This window comes from Meles meles, chromosome 1 (assembly GCF_922984935.1).
Source record: "Meles meles chromosome 1, mMelMel3.1 paternal haplotype, whole genome shotgun sequence".
Taxonomy (NCBI): Eukaryota; Metazoa; Chordata; class Mammalia; order Carnivora; family Mustelidae; genus Meles; species Meles meles.
Genome location: NC_060066.1, coordinates 193,766,417 through 193,790,627, shown reverse-complemented (window position 1 = coordinate 193,790,627; position 24,211 = coordinate 193,766,417). Strand labels below are relative to the sequence as shown.

Genomic DNA, 24,211 nt, shown 5'->3' with positions numbered 1-24,211 from the left:
TAAAAACATGACACACATTACACACTGTTATTTGTAATGTGAGAAATAACCCTTGGTCTTAAGAGTGATAAAAATAGCAGAACGAGGACTTCTAGTGCCAGCTTCTTTAAAATGGTTATCTTGCTTAGAACTTTGTTACGGCATTTTAGAGCTTTTCAAGAGAAAAATCTGACAATATGCATCAAGTCATGCCCTCGGATGCACTAATTCCACTTCTAAGAATTTAGCCAAGGCAAATAATCAGAAATATCATCAAAGATTTATTAATAACGATCTTCAACCAGAAACTATGATGGCAAAAGTGGTTTTTTAAAAAAGGTCTTATTGGACACTTGGGTGGCTCGGTCCATAGAGAGACCAAGTCTTGCTTTAGGCTGGGATCATGATCTCAGGATCCTGAGATCGAGCCCCACATTGGGCTCCCTGCTTAGTGGGAGTCTCCTTGAGATTCTTTTTTTTTTTTTTCCTCCTGGAGATTCTTACTCTCCCTGTGGTCCTCTCCCACACACACGTGTGTGCATTCACTCTCAAATAAATCTTAAAAAAAAAAAAAGTAAAAATTTTAAATATATCAGAAATCATTAAATATAGCATAAAGTCATTTATAGAATTTTATACAGCTATTTAAGACATTTTTAAAATTGCTAAACAGAAGTAAATGTCTACATGTAAGGATTCTACAAATCTGCATATATAAAAAGACACACATATTTCCATACAGACATAAATAAAACAAGACTAAAAGATAATTTACTCAAATGTTAATTTAAAATTTCTTAGTTTCTACATTGTTTAACACCTACAAAAAAAAATCAGAATCTTCTAAAAATGAATCTGACATTTGTGATGTCTTTAAAATATGAATACCTTTCAAACCAATTCTCTTCTAAAAACATCTTAAATAACCAAAATAAGGTATAAGGTCGATAAGCCAAGGTGTTCACTGTGCAGTTAATTTTATCAATAAGAAAAAAACAGTAAATACTCTCAACAAAAAGTTAAGGGTAGGAATAGCCACCAGTAAATAAAAAGGTTCATTATGGTATATCCAGAAGCAGTTTCCACAGGGACAGCACTGTGAAAAGAACAGAAACTGGAAGGTCTTTTGTAACTGTTTTAACAGCTGGTACTTACTGTGTTCTAGGTAGCAATAGATATTATTTAATTCTCAAACCATGAGAGAATTCATTTTTCTTCTAAAGATTTGTATGTATGTATGTGTGTGTGTATTTATGTATTTACTTATTTGTTTGTTTGACAGAGAGAGAGAGAGAAAGTGAGAGTAGAAGCCAGCAGAGTGGCAGGAAGAGGGAGAAAGAGGCTCCCTGCAGAACAGAGAACCTGACTTGGGACTAGATGCCAGGACCCTGGGATCATGACCTGAGTTGAAGGCAGATGCTTAACCAACTGAGCCACCCAGGGGCCCCAGATATGAAGTAATTCTTATTTATCCTCCCTTCCCCATTTTTTTAAATCTTGTTTTAGGAGCTTATTAAGTATAAATGTATAAAGACATTCTCTGCAATATTTTTTTAAGGATTTTATTTTTTTGCCAGAGAGAGAGATCACAAGTAGGCAGAGAGGCAGAGAGAGAGGAGAAGCAGGCTCCCCGCTGAGCAGAGCCCCCCCCCCCCCGCCATGCCGGGCTCGATCCCAGGACCCTGAGATCAGGGACCTGAGCCGAAGGTAGAGGCTTAACCCCCTGAGCCACCCAGGCGCCCCTTGCAATATTTTTTTTTTTTTTAAAGATTTATTTATTTGACAGAGAGAAATCACAAGAGAGGCAGGCAGAGAGAGAGGAAGGGAAGCAGGCTCTCCGCTGAGCAGACAGCCCGACGCGGGACTCGATCCCAGGACCCCGAGATCATGACCCGAGCCGAAGGCAGCGGCCCAACCCACTGAGCCACCCAGGCGCCCCTGCAATATTTTTTATAACAGTGAACATTTCAAACAACTTTACTGCCTAGTGATAGAGAAATGGTTAAGTAAATCAGCTCATTTATTCTACATGACCTCCCCACCCCCCAATCCAGTAGGACTGCCTCTACTCCACATCAGGAATGAACTTTCCCAGGTGTCTGGGTGGCTCAGTTGGTTAAGCAGGACTGCCTTCAGCTCAGGTCATAATCCTGGAGTCCCAGGATCCAGTCCCACATCGGGCTCCCTGCTCACCGGGGAGTCTGCTTCTCCCCCTGACCCTCTCTCCTCTCATGCTCACTCTCTCAAAAAAAATAAAAATAAAAAAGGTAGGGGCACCTGGGTGGCTCAATGTGTTAAGCCTGTGCCTTCACTCAGGTCATGATCTCAGTGTTCTGGGATCGGGCCCACCTTGGGCTCTCTGCTCAGTGGGGAGCCTGCTTCCCCCCCCCCCTTTCTCTGCCTACTTGTGATCTCTCTCTCTGTGTCAAATAAACAAAATCTTTTTTAAAAAAAAGGAATGAACTTTGCTTTCCACACAGAGAAGAGCCCTAAGAGGACAGGGAGGCTGAGAAGGGTGAGTATGCAAACCATGCATGTGAGCCTCTTCAGTGGTGTTCTGAGAAAGGGTTCAGAGGTCACTGGGAGGGACCTCTGAACAGGGGCCTCACCTGTTTCTTCCCTTCCTGTGCAAGCATGCGGTCCAAAATCCCAAAGGATTCAGGAGCCCTGGTTCCCAGATCCATCTGTTACGGCCATGGGCCACGTACTGTCTGTAAAAGGGACTTGCTAGATTCCAGCTCAGATCCTCTTATCTGAAACTGATTCTTTTGAAAAATTCAAAATGTGACCACATGACTTCTGGCTAAAACTTCCAAAGGCCTCCCCCAATTGCTCTAAGGATCAAGGCCAAAATCTCTACTGTAGTCTTCCATAATCTGGTCCAAGTTCTGGTCCTGGCCTCTTAACTCTCCAGACACAGGCCAAACTCCTTCCTACCCAGTGGCCCCCACACATGTGCTTTCTTTCTTTTTTTTTTTTTTAATTTTTTTTTTAAAGATTTATTTATTTGACAGAGAGAAATCACAAGAGAGGCAGGCAGAGAGGAAGGGAAGCAGGCTCTCTGCTGAGCAGAGAGCCCGATGTGGGACTCAATCCCAGGACCCCGAGATCATGACCTGAGCTGAAGGCAGCGGCTTAACCCACTGAGCCACCCAGGCGCCCCACATGTGCTTTCTTGAAAGGAGCCCCTTCTTCATACTTGTTACTCAACTTCGAGGTCTCAACTATACTTTCCTCAGAGAGAGAGTGCCCACATGAGTACACACAGGAGTACATGTGCTGCCTGGGCGTCGGGAAGGAGGGAGAGAAGCAGACTACCTGCTGGGTTCCTAGCCTGAGGCAGGACTCCACCTCACAAGCCAAGATCCTGACCTGAGCCGAAGATTCCCCACTTTTTTTAATGGAGGAGAAAACTGACAGAGAAAAGTGAAAACCTTGCCTAAAGTTACCCAAGCAGGCTGACTCGAGAATCTGACTCTTAGGATACTCCAACTGTTTCAGCAACAAAGACAAAAGGACCCATCTAGATCCAAGGAAGCTCACTAGATGAAAGTCTGCTAGAAACTCAGAGGTGGAAAAGGAGCTGTGCACATTACTCTGCCACCCAACTGTGTATCTGAAGATATAACAGCCACCCACACAGCCCATCTGTGGCCAGAACTCTAGGATTCTTTCTTCTCTGTTAATTCAAGGATGATCAAAAGGAAGTCACCATGAGACTATAGGGAGTAAACTACTTAATAAGGAAAGAGAAATCACATCCTGAAGATAGAGAAGAGAAGATTTCGGAAAATGATTTATCTATTGTTAGAGGAAATGAATATACATAGGCAAAAATTCATAGCAAAATTAAAATCCACAAGGCAGTAAGCAGCCAAATAATGCAAACAAATCTAAAAAGAGCTCAACCTGGAGGAAAAAGTCAAAGATTAAAATAAAAGATAAATGAGAAAAATGGAAACCCAAATGCCCATCAACTGATGTATAAAAATTATATAGAATATCATATAAAGGAATATTACCTGGCCATAAAAAGGAATGAAGAACTGATACATAAACATCCATGAACCCTAAAAACAGTGAGTGAAAAAAGACACACATTATATGATCCCATTTATATGAAACATCCATAATAAATCAATCTACAGAAAACAAGAGTAGATTAGTGTTTGCCAAACACTTGGGAAAGGAGAAAACAGGCAATGACTACTAATGAGTATGAAGTTTCTTCTGGGAGCGCTAAAAATGTCCAACAGTTATGTAGCTGATAGTTGCATAACACTGTGAATGTACTAAAAACCACTGAATTATAATAAGGACAAATTTTAAGGTATGTGAAAAACATTTCATAAAGCTGTTATTTAAAAAATAGGAGTTGGCAAACTTTTTCTGTAACAGGCCAAATAATATAGACTTCGTGGGCTACACAGGGTTTTTGTCATATATTCTTTGTTTTGATTTTCAACCTTAAAAATGTAAAAACTATTCTTAGCTCAAGGGCCATACACACATAGGCAGCAAGCCAGATCTAGCACAGAGGCCACAGATTTGCCAAATCTGGTTTAAAAATAAATCGGGGCGCCTGGGTGGCTCAGTGGGTTAAGCCGCTGCCTTCGGCTCAGGTCATGATCTCAGGGTCCTGGGATCGAGTCCCACGTCGGGCTCTCTGCTCAGCAGGGAGCCTGCTTCCTCCTCTCTCTCTGCCTGCCTCTCTGCCTGCTTGTGATCTTTCTCTGTCAAATAAATAAATAAAATCTTTAAAAAAAAAAGTAATTAAAAAAAATAATAAATCATTAAGGGGAATCTGGGGGGCTCAGTGCATTAAGCATCCAATTCTTGGTTTGCTCAGTGTCATGAGATCAAGCTCCTCATGGGTACCACAGCTCAAAGGAAAGTCTGCGTAAGAGTCTCTCCCTCTGTCCCTCCCCCAATTCATGCTCATGCTTGCCCTCTCTCTACAATAAGTAATCTTTTAAAAAATAAAAAAGGGGTGCCTGGTGGCTCAGTGTTAGGTTAAGCCTCTGCCTTCGACTCAGGTCATGATCCCAGAGTCCTGGGATTGAGCCCACAACCTGCTTTGTGCTCAGCAGGGAACCTGCTTCCCCCTCTCTCTCTGCCTGTCACTATGCCTACTTGTGATCCTTGTCAAATAAATAAACAAAATCTTGGGAGCGCCTGGGTGGCTCAGTGGATTAAAGCCTCTGCCTTCCTCTCAGGTCATGATCCCAGGGTCCTGGGATCAAGCCCCCGCTTCAGGCTTTCTGCTCAGTGGGGAGCCTGCTTCCTCCTCTCTCTCTCTCTGCCTGCCTCTCTGCCTAACTTGTGATCTCTCTCTGTCAAATAAATAAATAAAATCTTTTTTAAATAAATAAATAAATAAAATGAATTATTGAAATTTTCCAAGTGGGTGTCTGGGTTGCCCAGTAAGTTAAGTATCTGCCTTTGGCTCAGGTCATGATCCCAGGGTCCTGGGACTGAGTTCCAAGTCAGACTCCCTGGTCAGCGGGGAGTATGCTTCTCCCTCTGCCCTCCTCCCTCTCTCTCTTTCTCTCAAAAATAAATAAAATCTTTAAAAAAAAAAAATTCTCTCCAAGTGAATACTAAGTTAATGTTGATCCATAAACTAAGTAAAGATCTCTTATCAAACTTATAAATGAAGTTCTGCAAATACCATTAGGATAAAGGAAACGGGAAATTTATCAAACAGAATTTAATATTTTTATTAATAATTAAGCTCAGATAGATGTAAAAAAAAGAATAAAATCACGTTAAAAAATAAAGGTAACTGCTCACATGAAGAGATGCTGAACATCATTAGCTATCAGGGAAATACAGATTCAAACTACAGTGAGGGGCACCTGGGTGGCACAGTGGGTTAAGCCTCTGCCTTCGGCTCAGGTCATGATCTCGGGGTCCTGGGACTGAGCCCCACATGAGGCTCTCTGCTCAGCGGGGAGCCTGCTTCTCCCCCAACCACCACCTACCTACTTGTGATCTCTTTCTCTCTCTCTCTAATAAATAAATAAAATCTTAAAAAAAAAAAAAAAACTACAATGAGGTATCATTACCTATCAGACTGACTAAGATAAAAACAGTAACACCACCAAATGCTACTAAGGGGACAGAAAAACTACAGTGTTCAAACATTGTTGGTAGGGGGCGCCTGGGTGGCTCAGATGGTTAAGGCACTGCCTTTTGGCTCAGGTCATGAACCCCGGAGTCCTAGGATCGAGTCCAGCACCGGTCCCAGCTCCACTGGGAGTCTACTTCTCTTTCTGACCTTCTCCTTTCTCATGCCCTCTCTCTCTCTCTCTCAAATAAATAAAAATAAAATCTTAAAACAAACAAACATTGCTGGTAAGAATGCAAAATAGTGCAGCCACTCCAGAAAATAATTTAGCAGTTTCTAAAAAGCTGTACATGCAACTATCATGACCTAGCAAGTGCACCCATAGGCCTTTTTATCACAGGGAAATGAAAACTTATGTTTACAGAAACACCTGAATAGGAACAGGTTTATCTGTAGCAACTAAAAACCAGAATCTGCCCAGATGTCTCTCAACAGTTTAAACAAACAGTGGTACATCCATACTATGGCACCATTAAGTAGCAACCAGAAGAAATGAACTACTATTGTACAACAACTTGGAAGTCTCCAGGACCTTCTGCAGAGCAAAAAAAGGCAAATCCCCAAAGCCTATATACTAGATGATTCCATTCATACAACAGTTTTGTAATGAGAAAACTGCAAAGCCAGACAGTAAGACAGATTAGTGGCTGGGGGAAGTTCCCCTATCCCCACCTCACAAAGGGAAGGTGGGTGTGGTTATAAAAAAGGGCTATTCAAAGGTCTCTGTGGTTTGTGAACTATTTGATATTTTGACTCCAGTGGTAAATAAATAAACCTACATAGGTGATAAAATTATACTGAACTTAACACACACATACAAATGAGTCCAAAACTGGAAATAACTAAGACTGGGTAGATTTTTATCAATATCATCTTTTTTTTTTTAAAGATTTTATTTATTTATTTGAGAGAGAGAGCATGACAATGGGGAGGGTCAGAGGGAGAAGTAGACTCCCTGCCAAGCAGGGAGCCCGATGCAGGACTCGATCCTGGGACTCCAGGATCATGACCTGAGCTGAAGGCAGTCGCTTAACCAACTGAGCCACCCAGGCACCCCTCAATGTCATCTTAGCTGTGATGTCATACTACACAACTATTACCTGCAAAATGTGACGGGGGGCGGGGGGGCAGAAGCAAAGTGTATAAAGGATTTCTCTATTATTTCTTACAATAGCATGTGAATCAATAATTAACTAAATCAAAAATTTTAATTAAAGAAAGATGATTGCTAGGGCACCTGGGTGGCACAGTCATTTAAGTATGTCCCTCCGGCTCAGGTCATGATCTCAGGGTCCTTACATAAAGCCCCACAAGGGGTTCCCTCCTCAGCAGAGACTGCTTCTCCCTCTCCCTCTGCTGCCTTCCTCTGCTTGTGCTCTCTCTCACTCTCTATCAAATAAATAAAAGACAAGTGCTCTAAAAAATAAGATACAACTTGATAGTTCAAAAAGAAAAAAAAAAAAAGGTCATTCCTGAGCAAAAAACCTAAAATAACCAAAGAAACCTTCTCAAACTTTAAAACTATTAAGAACAAAAGGTCTCACTCATATAGCACATAAAAATCACATCCCTAACAAATTGTCCTAATGATGGAGTATTCCTTACGTATCCCAGCGGGGGGGGGGGGGGGGGGGCGGATAGTTTATCCTTGGTTCTCTAAAATACTATGTGCCGAAGACAACAGAATATTTTATCTGTGGCCCAAAGATTTTATGTCCTGACACAATTTTGTCTCCTGTATAAAGGCTATAGAAACACAATACAGGGTCGCCTGGATGTCTCAGTTAGAGATCTGCCTTCGGTTCAGGTCATGATCCCAGGGTGCTGGGATAGAGCTGCACAACCGAGCTCCCTCCTCAACAGGGAGTCTGCTTCTCCCTCTCCCTCTCTCCCCAGCTTGTACTCTCTTTCAAATAAATAAACAAAATCTTTAAATACACAAACACAATATAGAAAAGTAATAAAAAATGCCACCTACATGCCATCTTTCAAGTAAAGAGTATACCAAGCTTTCCAGCTGAGAATTAAAATTAAGCACACAAAATGGATCAACAGTCACACAACCATTTAATGAAATACTACTGAGCAATAAAATGGACCAAAGTACTGCAGATTCTCAAATGCATTATGCTAAGTGAAAAAAAAAACAGACTCAAAAGGTACACATATTTACAATATACAACATTTGGAAAAGGCAAAACTAGAGGCGCAAAAAATAGATTCATGATTACCAAAGGCTGGGAATGGAGATAAGAACTGACTACCAAGGGCCTCCACAGAATTTGCAGAGTGTTGCAATGGTTTTATATCTTGATTATCGTGGTTACAAGAATATATGTTATAATTAATATATATTAATAGATTTATATTATTTTCAAATCACTGTTTATGATGATATATAGAATGAAATTGGGCCATGGAAAAAGTCCTTAATTCACCTATAATATTGAGAAACAAAATTACATTCATTGCTAATAACAATGACCCTTGTTTTAACATATCTTCATTTATTTGTTTATAATCACTACACCCATCATGGGGCTTGAACTCACAACCTAAGATCAAGAGTCACAAGCTCCACTGACTTAGCCAGCCAGATGCCCCTCTGCATATATTTTTACATGTAAGGGGAATAAACTCTGGTGACATAACACAAAGTTCCATGAGCTGAACACTTCATTATCATTATTACAGTACAAACAACTGGCACAAGAAATAGGAGCTTCCTGTATCTAACAGGTCTTCAGCCAGAAGGCCGACAAAATGCCTTCCTCCATTCAGCAGCCTTGACATGAACCCTCAACTACATCTTCTCATTGAGTAAATCTACCCGGATAAGTCACAACAACATAATTAAGGCGGCAGTTATAAGGGGCGCCTGGGTGGCTCGCCCAGTTAAGCATCTGCCTGTGGCTCAGGTCCCAGTGTCCTGGGATTGAGCCCCACCGGGATTCCCTGCTCCGTACTTCTCCTTCTCCCTGCTGCTCCTGCTGCTTGAGCTCTCTGTCAAATAAATAAAATCTTAAAAGAAGGCAGCTACCAAGCACATCAAATAGCTCATTCTGAATTTTATGATCCTAAAAGAACACATAATACATAAATCCAAAACTTTATCTGTGGAGAATATATTTTAATAGAGTTCCTATCTCCTTTGAATTAAAAAAAGAAAAGGATGAGCTGATCAAAATAATCTCCTAAACACTGGCATATATTAGTTTATGTGATTTAATTTTTTTCTGGAATTCCACCTAAGGGAGAGAAGAAAAAAAAAAGAATTCCACCTGATATGGTGCAAACAATAATTTATTTAAATCTTTTTAAAGATTAAGAGCAAATCTTAATTTGCTCCTTTTTTGAGCAGTTACTATCTTTAGTTCATTACCCTACACTTTGTATTACTGTGAGGTGATGACGCAACAAGTTTTCCCTCCTGGGGTTGAGAGGAACTTAAGATATAATGTATTTATTAGGTTGTTTTTTTTTTTTAAAGATTTTTTATTTGAGAGAGAGAGATCACAAGCAGGCAGAGAGAGGGGAAGGAAGCAGGCTCCCCGCTGAGCAGAGAGCCCGACGCGGGGCTCGACCCCAGGACCCCGAGGTCACGACCCGAGCCGAAGGCAGCGGCCCAACCACTGAGCCACCCAGGCGCCCCTATTTATTAGGTTTTTAAACTTAAAGACTATGGGTGCCGTGAGTGCCACAGAATAATGTTTGAAATTGGATTTAAAAATCAAAACACATAGGTTTTTTTCCCCTCCCATTAAAATTAATCTCTTTAAGGTAATTTTGAATTCTAAAAATAAACATTCACTGCAAACATTAAGGAAAGTACAGAAAATTACAAGACGGTTTAAAGGCTATTGAGAGGGGGGCACCCGTGTACCTCAGTCATTAAGTGGCTACCTTCAGCTCAGGTCATGATCCCAGGGTCCTCAGATCAAGCCCCACATAGGGCCTCCCTGCTCAGTGGGAAGCCTGCCTCTCCCTCTCCCACTTCCTTGCTTGCGTTCCCTCTCTGGCTATGTCTCTCTCTGTCAAATAAATAAAATCTTTTTTAAAAAAAATAAATAAATAATGCAGAAAATTTTTAAAAATAAATTACTTTCAATTGTTTTACAATTAAGTAAATAAATAAATAAAAGGCTATTGAGAAAATTAAAGTGGACAGAGCTGCAATTTAAATAATGTTCATGGAAGGCCTCAATGAGAAGGTAACATTTAAGCAAAGGACTTGACAGTGGTGAGGGAGCAACTTTTATAGGTATCTGTGGAGGAGCATTCATCCCTTTGGGACTGGGGTATACCTGTGACTCTAGAAATAACAAATGTTTTACTGTCACTCCAAATGCCATTAAAATACAATCATTAGGGGCACCTGAGTGGCTCAGTTGTTAAGCATCTGCCTTTGGCTCCGGTCATGATTGGGATAGAGCCCCACATCGGGCTCCCCACTTCAGGCTCCCTGCTGGGCAGGAAGCCTGCCTCTCCCTCTCCCACTCCTCCTGCTTGTGTTCGGTCTCTTGCTGTGTCTCTCTGTCTGATAAATAAAAATCTTAAAAAAAAAAAAATTTATTTAAATTCTAGGCCTAGGCAGAAATCAGATCACCACCAGTTGCTGCTGGGGGAATTAAAAGAGGCCCACAAAACTTTTGGAGAAGATGGGAATTATTGTGATTATAGTGATCATTTCAGTTAAATACTCTGATATGTCAATACTCATATTACACAATTAAAATGTGTGCATTTTATGTCCATTATACTTCAATAATTTTAAAAAATGAAAATTCTAGCCCTAGAATAAGAATAAACATACCAATATAACAAATGAGTCACAACAGATCCACATACAGGAGACCTACTTTATTATAAAGGAGGTCTCTGAAATCAACAAATGGTGCTAGGATCACTAGTTACCAATGTGAGAAAAGTGAAACTACATCACTACTTCCTGCCTATACAATACACAGAAACAAACTCCAGATGAATTACAGATTTAAAACATAAAAAGAGAACTACAAAAATATTACAAGAAATGCAGGAGATCAGGTGAGGGATGACCTAAGTATATAAGAAGTCAAAAGCAGAAGACCAATACTTTTGATTACATACATTTCAAAACTCTGCATTTTGCAAAAGACACAATAAAGTTAAAAGATACAAAAACAGTCCTATAAATCTAGAAAAATAATATATTCACCAACAGAAAAAATTAACAATACTCATATGGAAATCTGGAGAACAGTGTGAAAATATGTCTCAAAATGTTAAATGCATTCTTTTGTTTGATCTATTTCACCTCTAAAAATACATTCTAAAGAAATGATTGCAGAATACAAAAATAAAACTACCATATTGTTTACTACAGCATTGTTTACAAAGTCAAAGCCAAAAAAAAAAAAAAGTTCAGTGACCTGGGATAAGTCAGTCGAAGTATTGTGGTTTCATGTACCATGGCCCTTAAAAAACTTGCTTTTTTTTTTTTTTTTTGTAAAAATAAACAAGTCTGTTTATTGAAAGGATCTGAAAATATTGTAATAAGCCATGGCCCTTAAAAAAGATACAAAGGTATTTACTAACCTGAAAGGATAACCACAATCTATTAAGGGCAAAAAGACTATCACACAGTGAGTTCAACAATTATGTGCAGGTGCAATACATTTACAATGTTCCCATCTGGCTTAAAACTACAACACATTCCTGAATCTGTGTTTATATATGCACAGGAAACACCTAGAAGGAAATGACCTGTGCTGTTAAGCATTTAACTCTGAAAAAGTTACTAAAAAGTTTCAAATCACCAAAAAATTTCCTTCTTAAAAAGAAAATAGATTAGTGGCTGCTTAGGGCTAAGGGGAAGGGGGAAGTAGACAGTGACTGGTACTGGGTATATAGTTTCTTTTTGGCATAATGAAAATGGTGACAGCTGCACAACTCTAAATATACTAAAAACCACTGAACAGCACCTTTTAAATGGGTCAGTTGTATGGTATGTGAATTGTATCTCAAAACGTTTTATAAATTCTACTTTAGAACAAAATTCATAACCATAATAAAGAATAAAAATTGTGCATTTTAAAATTCACAGTTTGGGGGGAGCACCTGGCTGGTTCAGTCAGTACAGCATGCAACTCTTGATCTCGGGGGTCATGATTTCAAACCCCACAATGGGTGCAGAGATCACTTGAAAAATAAAGATTTAAACAGTAAGATAAAAATAAAATTCATAGTCTGTGCCTTATACCATGTCCTAATAGAGATTTTTTTTTTTAATTTACCATGCCCCAATAGAAAGCTCAAACCCAAAGAGCAGTTCTTAAAAAGCTTCAAGTAAGAAAGTGAGTCACTAGTCTTAAAAGCAGTTAACTGCTGACAATATACAGTTAAATTACAATCTTTTTTTTTTTTTTTTTTTTTTTTTAGAAATTGGTGGGAGCAGACTGATTCTTTTTTTTTTTTTAAAAGATTTTATTTATTTATTTGACAGATAGAGATCATAAGCAGGCAGAGAGAGAGAGAGAGGAGGAAACAGGCTTCCCGCTGAGCAGAGAGCCCGATGTGGGGCTCGATCCCAGGACCCTGGGATCATGACCTGAGCCGAAGGCAGCGGCTTAACCCACTGAGCCACCCAGGTGCCCCTAAATTACAATCTTGATCCTACATTCACAAGGATGTTAGTTTCTTGAACTATGCTGGCATATTACTATTCAAGTCAGAGAACAGGAATGAACCTTGTAAATGTATTAAGCTGGAAAAGCTGGCACTGTTTTCCAATTACGCGTTATAACTATAAACAGAAACAGTGTTTCAGTCTTACAAATTAAGAAGAGTAAACCTTGCTCCTCCGCCCCCTTATGGTTTCAAGAAATCTCGTGGTGGCAGGGAGCAAAGCAAAAGCAATCCTTCAATAAATGCTAACTGACTCAACCTCAGGCCCAAAAGCCTTTCAGTATTCAAGATCCCACATTCTGTTACACCTTACACCTTATCAATTCAAAGTGACATCTTAATACCCTCCAAAATAAAATACTCCACTGAATAAAGCTCTTCAATATGCCCTGATAACATAATGTATTCATTCATCATTTATGAGGTATACACTATTTGCCAGGTGCTGGAGATCCAAGGCTGAAAGATTCTTCAAGAGGAACCATCACAGTATTTCTGAACCAAAGTGCACATGAGATCACCAGGGAGCGGTTTAAAAAAATTAAAAAAGCATGAATTGCATCTCATCACTAGAGTTTAGATTCAGGAGGTCTGGACTTAAGCCCAAGAATGTGTTTACTTAAACAGCTTCCTAGGAGCACCCAATGCTAAAAGAAAAAGTAGATACTCAACTCCAATACAGGGAGCTGAATGCTTCAATAAGATGAGTTATCAAATAATGACAACAGCATCAAAAGGACACCCAACCTTCCAAAAAAAAAGGAGTCCCTGGATGGTGCAGTCTCTTAAGTATCTGATTCTTGGTTTTGGCTTAGGGTAGTGAGATTGAGCCCCATGTCGGGCTCTGCGCCCAGTGCAGAGTCTGCTAAAGTTTCTCTCTCTCTCTCTCTCTCTCTCTCCCCCCCCTCCCTCTGCCCCTCCCCACACTCGCTCTCTTTCTCTAAAATAAATCTTTTAAAAGGGGGGGGGGGGGGACGCAAAGAAGAAGGTTTCCCAGAGATACTTTAGTTGAAACGTGAAAGATGAGAAAGTGGTTAGGTGGATGAGATGGGAAGGGGGTTCTCAACAGAGAAAAGTACATAAATAAAAATTGCCCAACCATGTTGAGGAATTACATACACTATGAAATTAGCATCTGTGTTCTGAAAATTACAAATACTTCAGTACAGCTGAGGTGAAGTACCAGCAAAGTTTGCTGGTTCAAAACATGAAGGGCCTAAATCATACTATGCTGAGGAGCCTGGAAGTTATTCTAAAAGCAACTGAAAAGCAAAAAACAAAATTTAGGCAACGATGAGACATAAGCTGGGGGCGGCGGGGAGGGAGGGGGGTCACAGAAAACCAATCAGAAGACTACTGTAAATGTCCTGGCAAGAAATATGAACCTTCCAAACAAGGCAATATGAATATAACCTGGGAACCGCTAGAGGCTGGCTGTGGGAAGCTAAGACTCCTAGGGTGCCTGGAATGGGGACGGCATCCAAAGAAACAGGGCATAGGGAATAGTGGACACTAACCAGTTTTGAACAGAGTCACAGCACTTCCTGACACCTGCTGTGCATCCAATACTGGGCTCCTATAATCAGACATACAACTAACCTCTTATTGCTGTCCCTAAACTTTAGCATATGCACAGCAGGTAGGGCTTAAAATGTGTGATGTGTAAAAAGAGGCCTGTGTATGTTTTAGGGAAAAGTAGACCTACTCCATGATGAAGAATGGTAGGTCTCCAGACTGGCCTGGTGATAAGAGCATGAGGTTATCACCTTCAACATGTATCATCTGAGACCATAAAACATGGTGTCTTGTTTTTTGACCCTGCATTTCCTTATTCATAAAATGGAAATGATAAAAACCCACAGTTAAACCCAAATCATATGTAAAACAGAACAGCTCTAGCACACCATGGAGAGTATCTGTCATTATTACTTCCAGATACAAAAAGGCAGTACTCAATACTAAAAATCACGTTTAGATCTCACTGGTTACACTCAACCTACTAGCAACCTCTGCTCAAAGCACTAACATTCTTTTTATTAAAACAGAGATAATTGGGGCGCCTGGGTGGCTCAGCGGGTTAAAGCCTCTTCCTTCGGCTCAGGTCATGATCCCAGGGTCCTGGGATCGAGCCCCGCATCGGGCTCTCTGCTTGGCTGGGAGCCTGCTTCCTCCTCTCTCTCTCTCTGCCTGCCTCTCTGCCTACTTGTAATCTCTGTCTGTCAAAAAAATAAATCTTTAAAAAAAAAAAAAAAAGGAAAGAAAGAAAAAACAGAGATAATTAAAGAAGATCATTGCATTGGGGAAAAAAAGTTAAATAATTTCCAAGATCTTCTCCAATGCCAAAATTCCACTGCAAATGTATAAGCCAATTCACTTTCATTTAATACAGTAAACCAAGCTCCTTATTTTCTGTATGCATTTTTCTAGACAATTTTTTTTATTTATTTATTTAAAGATTTTGTTTATTTGACAGAGAGAGATCACAAGTAGGCAGAGGGGCAGGCGGGAAGGGGGAGGGAGGAAGGCTCTCTGCTGAGCAGAAGCCTGACCTGGGGTTTGATCCCAGGACCCTGAGATCATGACCTGAGCTGAAGGCAGAGGCTTAACCCACTGAGCCACCCAGGTGCTCCAACAATTTTATTTCGTTTTAATTAAGTAAGCCCTATGCCTAATGTGGGGCTCAAACTCAAGACCCAGAAATCAATCAAGTGTCACATGCTCCACTGAATGATCCAGGCAGGAGCCCTAATAAGCTCTTAATAGAAGGTACAAAGTTGGGGTGCCTGAGCAACTCGGTTATGTGTCTGCCTTTGGCTCAGTTCATGATCAGGAGTATGCTCCTCCCCTCCCCCTGCTTATGCACGTGCGTGCCCTCTCTCTCTCTCTCTCTCAAATAAGTAAAATCTTTTTTTTAAAAAAGGTGTAAAGTTTATCTTTTTTCCTTTTTCAACCTATAAAAATTTCAGGGTTTGAAATTTGGAAAATACAAAACATATAAGACAAAACCAAACTACTCATAATCTCCCTACCCACCCAAATAAAAGCAGGATTTTCTGATATTTCCTCCCAGTGCCTTTCCCATGTACATCACTCTTACTTAGAACTCAAAGCCCATTTTCTAGGTAATAAATTAACAAAGGAACTGTATTTAATATAAAATTTAGTATCATCTGATTTGTGTCACCCAAACACAAAACAGCCCTATCTTAGCACTCATTTCAATGTACACACTCACTGAAATTCTCACCTAGAAGAAATCTTCTTTATAATTCCTTCCTCACTTCATGAAACTAGGTTTCCCCATGGAAAAGAACACTATATTAATTTCACAGGTTGGAATTTTATTAGGCTTCTGACCCCTATAAGTACTATCTCCTTAATTTGGCCAACTGGGGGCAAAAACAATTTAAATCAATAAATTTTTAGCAAATTAAAGAACATTTTTTAATTAACAGCAGGTATGATGCTTTTAAATACATACAATAACTAGAATTAGGTTAATGAAGTGTTCTCCTATTAAAATCCTTAGGGAATCTCCTTTAACAGAGAAAAATTATTTGTCACTAGTGGATCAACTGACTGTATATTCATGACATCTAAAATCTAAAGAGTAGAGATCCCTGAAAACACCTGTTGTTCTCTGTAATTTAAGCATTCCTCTTCCCACAGTTGTAAACAAGTTTGTTTATGCTATTAACCTGAAAATACTGACTTCACAGAGAGAGAAGTTACCGTTAGTTCCAGTAAAACCTGTTGCTTAGAGAAATTCCCAATCTGTGGTATAAAGCTGTAAATAAACTGACTCTCCCAACCTTATTTCTAAAAAGCCCTGGCACATGTATGACAACAACTCTCAACTCAATGGGTATAGAAGAAATACACCTCAGCATGATAAAGGCCATATCTGACAAACCCACAGCTATCATACTCAAGGGTGAAAACCTGAAAGCTTTTCCTCTATGATCAGGAGACAAAGACTCCCATTCTTGCCACTTCATTCAATGGAGAACTGAAAGTCCTAGCCACTGCGAACAAGAAAAAGAAATAAAAGGCATCCAAATTGGTAAGGAATACATAAACACTATATGCAGTTAACATGATACTACTACAGAAAAGACTCTACACACTCCACCAGGGTGCCTGGGTGGTTCAATCCATTAAGCATCTGCCCTCTACTCAGGACATCCCAGGGTTCCAGGATAGAGCCCCACATCAGGCTCTCTGCTCAGTAGGGAGCCTGTTTCTCCCCTTCCCTTTGCCTACCACTCCCCCTGCTTGTGCTCTCAATCTCTCTCTCCCAGCCAAATAAGAAAGTAAAATCTAAAAAAAAAAAAGGGCAAAAAATAGGGGGCTCAGTCAATTATGCATCTGTCTTCCTTTCAGTCATGGTCCCTCTCCCTTTGCTGCCCACTCCCTGGGCTGGTCCTCTCATGTGCACTCTCTCTCAAATAAATAAAATCTAAAAAAAACCAACAACAACAAAAAAACCAAGACACGAAGTAACAAGTGTGGTCAAGAATGTGGAGAAAAGGGAATCCTTGTGCACAGTTGGTAGGTATGTAAATCAGTACAGAGACTATGGAAAGCAGTACGGAGGTTCCTCAAAAAATTAAAACTAGAGGGGGGCACCTGGGTGGCTTGGTCGGTGGAGCCTTCACCTCCAGTCACCATCCTAGGGTCCTGGGATAAAGCCCCACATCGGGTTCCCTGCTCAGCAGGAGTCTGCTTCTCCTTCTCCCTCTCAACTTATTCCCTCTCTCTCTCTTTCAAATAAGTAAAATCTTTACAAAAAAATTAAAACTACAGGGGTGCCTGGCTAGCTCATTTGTAAGAGCATGAGACTCTTGATGTCGGAGTCAGGAGTTCGAGCCCCATGTTGGATGCGGAGATTACTTAACTTTAAAAAAAATAAAACTAGAGGCGAACCATAAGAGACTATGGACTCTGAAAAACAACCTGAGGGTTTTGAAGGGTCAGGGGTGGGAGGTTGGGGGAACAGGTGGTGGGTGATGGGGAGGGCACGTTTTGCATGGAGCACTGGGTGTTGTGCAAAAAGAATGAATACTGTTACACTGAAAAAATAAATAAAAAGGGAAAAAAAATTAAAAAAAAAATAAAAAAAAAATAAAACTAGAAATACCATATAATCCAGCAATACCACTTGTATTTATCCAAAGAAAATGAAAAAACTAATTCAGAAAGATAAATACACCCCTCATTCACTCCAGCATTATTTATAATAGCCAAGATAAGGAAAGAGCCTAAGCGTCCACTGATAGATGAATGGAAAAAGATGTGGTATATACATGCAATGGAATATTTCTCAGTTACGAAAAAAAGAATGAAATCTGGGGCACCTGGGTGGCTCATCTGGCTAAGCATCTGCTGTCCGCTCAGGATCCTGGGATTGAGCCTGCTTCCCCCTCTCCCTTTATCCCACCCAGCTTGTGGCACACTCACTTTCTCAAATGAATAAATAAAAATCTTAAGGAAAAAAAAAGAATGAAATCTTTCCACTTGTAACAACATGGATAATCCTAGACGATATGTTAAATAAAATCATACAGAAAAAGATAAATACAGTATGATTTCACTTACATATGGAATCTTAAAAAACGAAACAAACAAAGCAGATTCATAAATACAGAGAACTGGTAGCTGCAGGGGTGGTGGCAGCAGGGCTCAGGGGCATGGGCAAAAAGATAATGGAGTTTAAGAAATACAAACTTCCAGCTATAAGTAAGTCAAGGGAATGTAAAGTACAGCATAGAGAACACAATCAGTAACAGTATAATAAGTTTATATAACAAATGGTAACGAGACTTATCATGGCGATCGTTTCATAATGTCATGTGTCAACTGTGTTGTACACCTGAAACTAAAATATGTCAGCTATACTTCAATTAAAAAATTAAAATTTAAAAAATAAAAAATACAGAGTGTCTAGCTGGCTCAGTCCGTAAAGCATGCAACTCTTGACTCTTTTTATCTCAGGGTTATCAATTCCAGCCCCACACTGGGCCTAGAGCTTACATGAAGAAAAAAAATAAAGCCTACAGAAAAGTGCAACCAGACATTTGTGATTCAGATCCTGGGTTTCAATCAATTATTAAAAAGGTAAAACCACCTTAAAAATAACTAAATGTCGGGCGCCTGGGTGGCTAAGTGGGTTAAGCCGCTGCCTTCGGCTCAGGTCATGATCTCAGGGTCCTGGGATCGAGTCCCTCATCGGGCTCTCTGCTCAGCGGGGAGCCTGCTTCCCTCTCTCTCTCTCTGCCTGCCTCTGTCTACTTGTGATCTCTCTCTGTCAAATAAATAAATAAAAAATCTTTTTAAAAAAAAATAAATAAATAACTAAATGTCAGCCTCTGCCTTCGGCTCGGGTCATGGTCCCAGGGTCCTGGGATCCAGCCCCATCTCGGTAAACGTCCAGAACAGACAAATCCACACAGAGTTGCCACTAGTGGTTGCCAAGGACTAGAAAGTGAATGCTACTCAGGTGCCTGGGTGGCTCAGGTGGTTAAGCATCAGACTGTCAATTTCGGCTCAGGTCATAATCTCTGGGTGATGACATCCAGCCCCATGCAGGGGCTCACGCTGAGCACAGAGTAGGGTTGGGAAACTCTCCCTTTGCTCCTCTCCTCACTCATGCTCTCTCATACTTGCGCACACACGTGCTCTTTCTCAAAAAATAAATAAAACCTTTAAAAAAAATAGTAAATGCTACCGGGTATATTCTTTGCAGGGTGATGAAAATATTCTAAAACTGACTGTGATGATGGCTGGACAACTCTGTGAATATAATAAAAAAACAACTGAATTGTACACTTTTTTTTTTAAAGATTTTATTTATTTATTTGAGAGAGAGAGGGGGATCACAAGCAGGCAGAGAGGCAGGCAGAGAGAGGGGGAAGCAGGCTCCCCGCCGAGCAGAGAGCCCAATGTGGGGCTCGATCCCAGGAACCCGAGATCATGACCTGAGCCGAAGGCAGAGGCTTAACCCACTGAGCCACCCAGGTGCCCCGAATTATACACTTTAAATGGATTAATTATGTATCAATAAAGCAATTATTAAAAAAAATTTTAGGGCCTTCGATGTTCACAAACCTAAGAATTTTCCTCCTGAGGTTCATAAGAACATTACGAACGGTACTTTAACCATAGAAGAGCACTTACTAAAGGAAATAAATAGACAAATCCACATCTGCTAAATCTTCTGAAATCATTGTAAGTCACTTTAAAACCAACAGTTCTCTAACAGTATTACATGAAAAAAATACAGAAAATCATTCCTCTGAAAAAGGTCCAGTAACTCTTCAACTACAATTTTATCACCAATGCCATGTACACCCTTTAGGCCCAAGTTCCTCAGTCAGATTTCCAAATTAAACTCCCCAACCTAATGCTGATCACTGCCCATCACTCCATGCTACAGTGGTAGGCAGGGTGCAAACTGCCAGAGCAGTCCAATGAGCAGAAGCCACTCTCTCATTACGTCTCCTTACTATATCCAGAAAATGAAGAAACTGAATGCAAAAAATAGAGCAAAGAGGGCCAGAAATCCCTCAACCAAAAACTAAAATAACTATTGGGGCGCCTGGGTGGCTCAATGGGTTAGCCGCTGCCTTCGGCTCGGGTCTTGATCTCAGGGTCCTGGGATTGAGCCCCGCATGGGGGCTCTCTGCTCGGCGGTGAGCCTGCTTCCCCCCCTCTCTCTCTGCCTGCCTCTCTGCCTACTTGTGATCTCTCTCCCTCTGTCAAATAAATAAATAAAATCTTTAAAAGATAAAAATTTTTTTAATAAAATAACTATTATTTATCCTATCCTCAGCACTAACTACTCTCCTAGTAGTGTGATGACAGTCTTACGTTTCTCTCCGAATGTTAAGCCATTTCCCAAGGGTGGATAGATTCTAAGCAAGTGTTAGAACTTTTTTTTCAAGTATTTTTTCCACAACATGAGGAAGCATAATTCTGTAATCAGGCTCAGGCTGTACAAAGTATTCAGCAAATGCTATTGCTGAGACACACACATGCACAAAAGACGTGTGTCTCTTCTCCAAGTACAGAGAAGTGTACTGAGAAACAGTACCATCGTATTACTTTACTTATAAAGCACTTCAAATACATCCATAACTGAAAGCTAAAACACAGCTCTTCCTAAGTAACTGCTGTTTTTCTGTAAGAATCTTATTACAAAAAACTTAAAAAAAAAGAATCTCGTAATTCATGACATTTCCCCCTTCTTTGGCCACAGGGAATCTGAGATCAAATTCTGTAATCCCCTCTAGTACATATGTATAAATTCTAAATATACTCCCTTCATTTTCCTGACATACCCTTATTTTCCCATTGTTACATCTCATTTCCACCTATCCTACAATTCCTAACTCCACACCAAACACATTCCGAAACAAAACAAAGTAAAGATGTGTCATAAACCTCTGCAAGCTGCCATCTGGGGGGCACATACAATCATGTACCACACACAGTATTAGAGAAGAGCGTCTGACTGAATGCTATTTTTTTTTTTAACACTGGAACCTAATTCTTAAAAATGGAAAACAGGGGCACCTGGGTGGCTCAGTGGGTTAAAGCCTCTGCCTTCAGCTCAGGTCATGATCCTGGGGTTCTGGTATCGAGCCCCACAGTCTGCTTCCCCCTCTCTCTCTCTGCCTGCCTCTCTGCAAACGAATGATCTCTGTCAAATAAGTAAATAAAAATCTTTAAAAAAAATGAAAAACAGTTCTAAAAGTTATAGTCAAAAAAAGCCTACTGATGATCCTTCTAACCAAGTTAAGTACGTAACATTAAGTCTTTGTGAACTCCAAATATAACGAAAAAGGCTCCAGGAGTACTGGCATAAAACAAAATATGGCAGCGCGGACTGTTCAGCTTTAAAGTACAATGTTAACCAACAAGCACTCTACCCAGGAAGCTAAGAGGCTCACAGTCTAACACAATCATTCAGCAGAGACAACAGAGAACAATCTCTAGAGAATGACAAGATTGTCAGTATGGGGAATACCTGGATACTTCAGCTCCCTCCCAGTTTAACACAGTATTCAATAATTACAAATGTAAAGACTAACTCACAGCCACTGGAGAATAACCACAGTCATTATCAAGGGCAGGTGTCAAGATACCATTAAAAGATGAAACAACAAGTGAAAGAAAATGGGGGTACAAAGAATCAAAAAGAAGGTTCACTCACTGACTTTTGCCTGGCTATCTAGAATTATCTACCACTGGCTATCAACCCATGGTGGATACTCATCTATCCTAGAACCAAAAGACTACTACTAGCAAAAGTGAAAAAGATCTGTGAGGTTATCCTCTAAATTTCCTTTCACCAAAACAGAGCTACCTATCCCTGCTCCTTAAAAACCAAGACAGAGGCCACAGTTCAATTGGTCAACCCTAAAAATCTTTCCTATTTCATCACCCACTTTATCTCACAGCAGTTTACAGAGAAAACAGATTTCACAGTAAAAGTATAAAATAATCCAACAAATCAAAGACCTGACCTTGGGTTTTGCATGATGAAACCTTTAATGCTATTCAAAATAAAAGTTCTCAGGTTATAAAAATTACTGTTAAAACAAGTACACACAAAAATAAATAAATAAATAAATACACAATTTTTTTTGTAAGCCAAGATTTTTAAATAAGACGTCTTGTTTACTACGTATACGTTTTACAGGCCAAAAATACAAAATTCATGAGACTTCTTTCCCTCATTCCCCTCCAAAGAACTCATTCAACTCAGCCCAAAAATGAGGCTCTGAAGTTTCTAAGTATACCAAATACAGTAATTTTAAGTATTAAAAGAAGTGACGCTTGAGACACCTGGGTCGGCTCAGTCTGTTAAGCATCTGTCTTTAGCTCAGGTCATGATCTTGAGGCTCTAGGACTGAGCCCCACATCAGGCTCCCTGCTCAGCAGGGAGTCTGCCTCTCCCCCAACTCATCCTCTCTCTCACTCTCAAATTCTCTTTTAAATAAACAAAAAATCTTTTTAAAAAAATTTTTCATAAAATAATAAACAGTTTAATTTTAAACTTAAATTTTTTTTAAGATTTTATTTATTTATTTGACAGACAGAGATCACAAGTAGGCAGAGAGGCAGACAGAGAGAGGGGGGGAAGCAGGGTCCCCACTGAGCAGAGAGCCCGATGCGGGGCTCGATCCCAGAACCCTGGGATCATGACGTGAGCCGAAGGCAGAGACTTAACCCACTGAGCCACCCAGACACCCCTGTTCTCAAGCTCTTACAGAGCCTCAAGCTGATTATCTTTTTTTTTTTTTTTAAAGATTTTATTTATTTATCTGACAGACAGAGATCACAAGTAGGCAGAGAGGCAGGCAGAGAGAGAGAGGAGGAAGCAGGCTGTCCGCAGAGCAGAGAGCCCGATGCGGGGCTCAATCCCAGAACCCTGAGATCATGACCTGAGCCGAAGGCAGAGGCTTTAACCCACTGAGCCACCCAGGCGCCCCTGCTGATTATCTCTTAAGGTTTATACTTCAAAATAAAATTCATATATTAAAAAAAGACGTGTATTTATGTGTGTGTGTATACATATACACGTGCACGCACACACACCCACATTTAGGCACAGCTTAAAGAGCTCACTATTAAAAGAGAGGAAAACTTGGGCGCCTGGGTGGCTCAGTGGTTAAGCCGCTGCCTTCGGCTCAGGTTATGATCTCAGGGTCCTGGGATCGAGTCCCGCATCGGGCTCTCTGCTCAGCAGGGAGCCTGCTTCCCTCTCTCTCTCTCTACTTGTGATCTCTCTCTGTCAAATAAATAAATAAAATCTTTAAAAAAAAAAAGAGGTGAAAACTCAGACACTAAGAGAATTTCTACATCACGCAGGAAAATCCTAATTTCAAAAGGTGAAAAGTCTTTTTTATTGTAAAAAACTGATTGTTCATAAACAAGAGTAATAATGAGAGAAAGGGCTCTAAGATACTTGGAATAATAAATAGTTTCCTTCTCTCCAATATGCCGGCTGGCATCACAGCCTGTGATACTCTTTATTTACTTCACCAGTTCACTGCTAAAAGCATTCTGCCAATTCGATCAAGTTTGTTCCATTATGTCAAAAGGCCTTTAAGAAAAAAAAAAAAAAAAAAAAGCTAAGGAAAGGGGCACCTGGGTGGCTCAGTGGGTTAAAGCCTCTGCCTTCAGCTCAGGTCTTGATCCCAGGGTCCTGGGATCAAGCCCCACATCGGGCTCTCTGCTCAGCAAGGGAGACTGCTTCCTCCTCCTCTCTCTGCCTGCCTCTCTGCTTACTTGTGATCTCTGTCAAATAAATAAATAAAATCTTAAAAAAAAAAAAAAAGCTAAGGAAATAAGCCCACCAAAGAGGAATTAACAGCCCAGGGGTTATGGAAGAATGTGCTGGCAAGTATGGCAAGTAGATCACTTTATATT

The 24,211-nt window shown here is 40.3% G+C and overlaps 1 protein-coding gene across 13 annotated transcripts in view; it reads right to left on the bottom strand.

Moving 5' to 3' along the window:
• The window catches only part of PUM1 (pumilio RNA binding family member 1), a 140,771-nt gene that overhangs the window by 107,663 nt on the left and 8,897 nt on the right, over positions 1-24,211 (bottom strand). Inside the window, exon 1 of one of the 13 annotated variants that reach the window (XM_045999205.1) lies at positions 4,002-4,044. The exons of the other annotated variants lie outside the window; for them this stretch is intronic. Coding sequence (XP_045855161.1) covers positions 4,002-4,040 — 39 coding nt within the window. The 5' untranslated portion in view covers positions 4,041-4,044. Of the gene's footprint in view, positions 1-4,001; positions 4,045-24,211 lie in introns of those variants that run through there. 13 annotated transcript variants of the gene reach the window in all.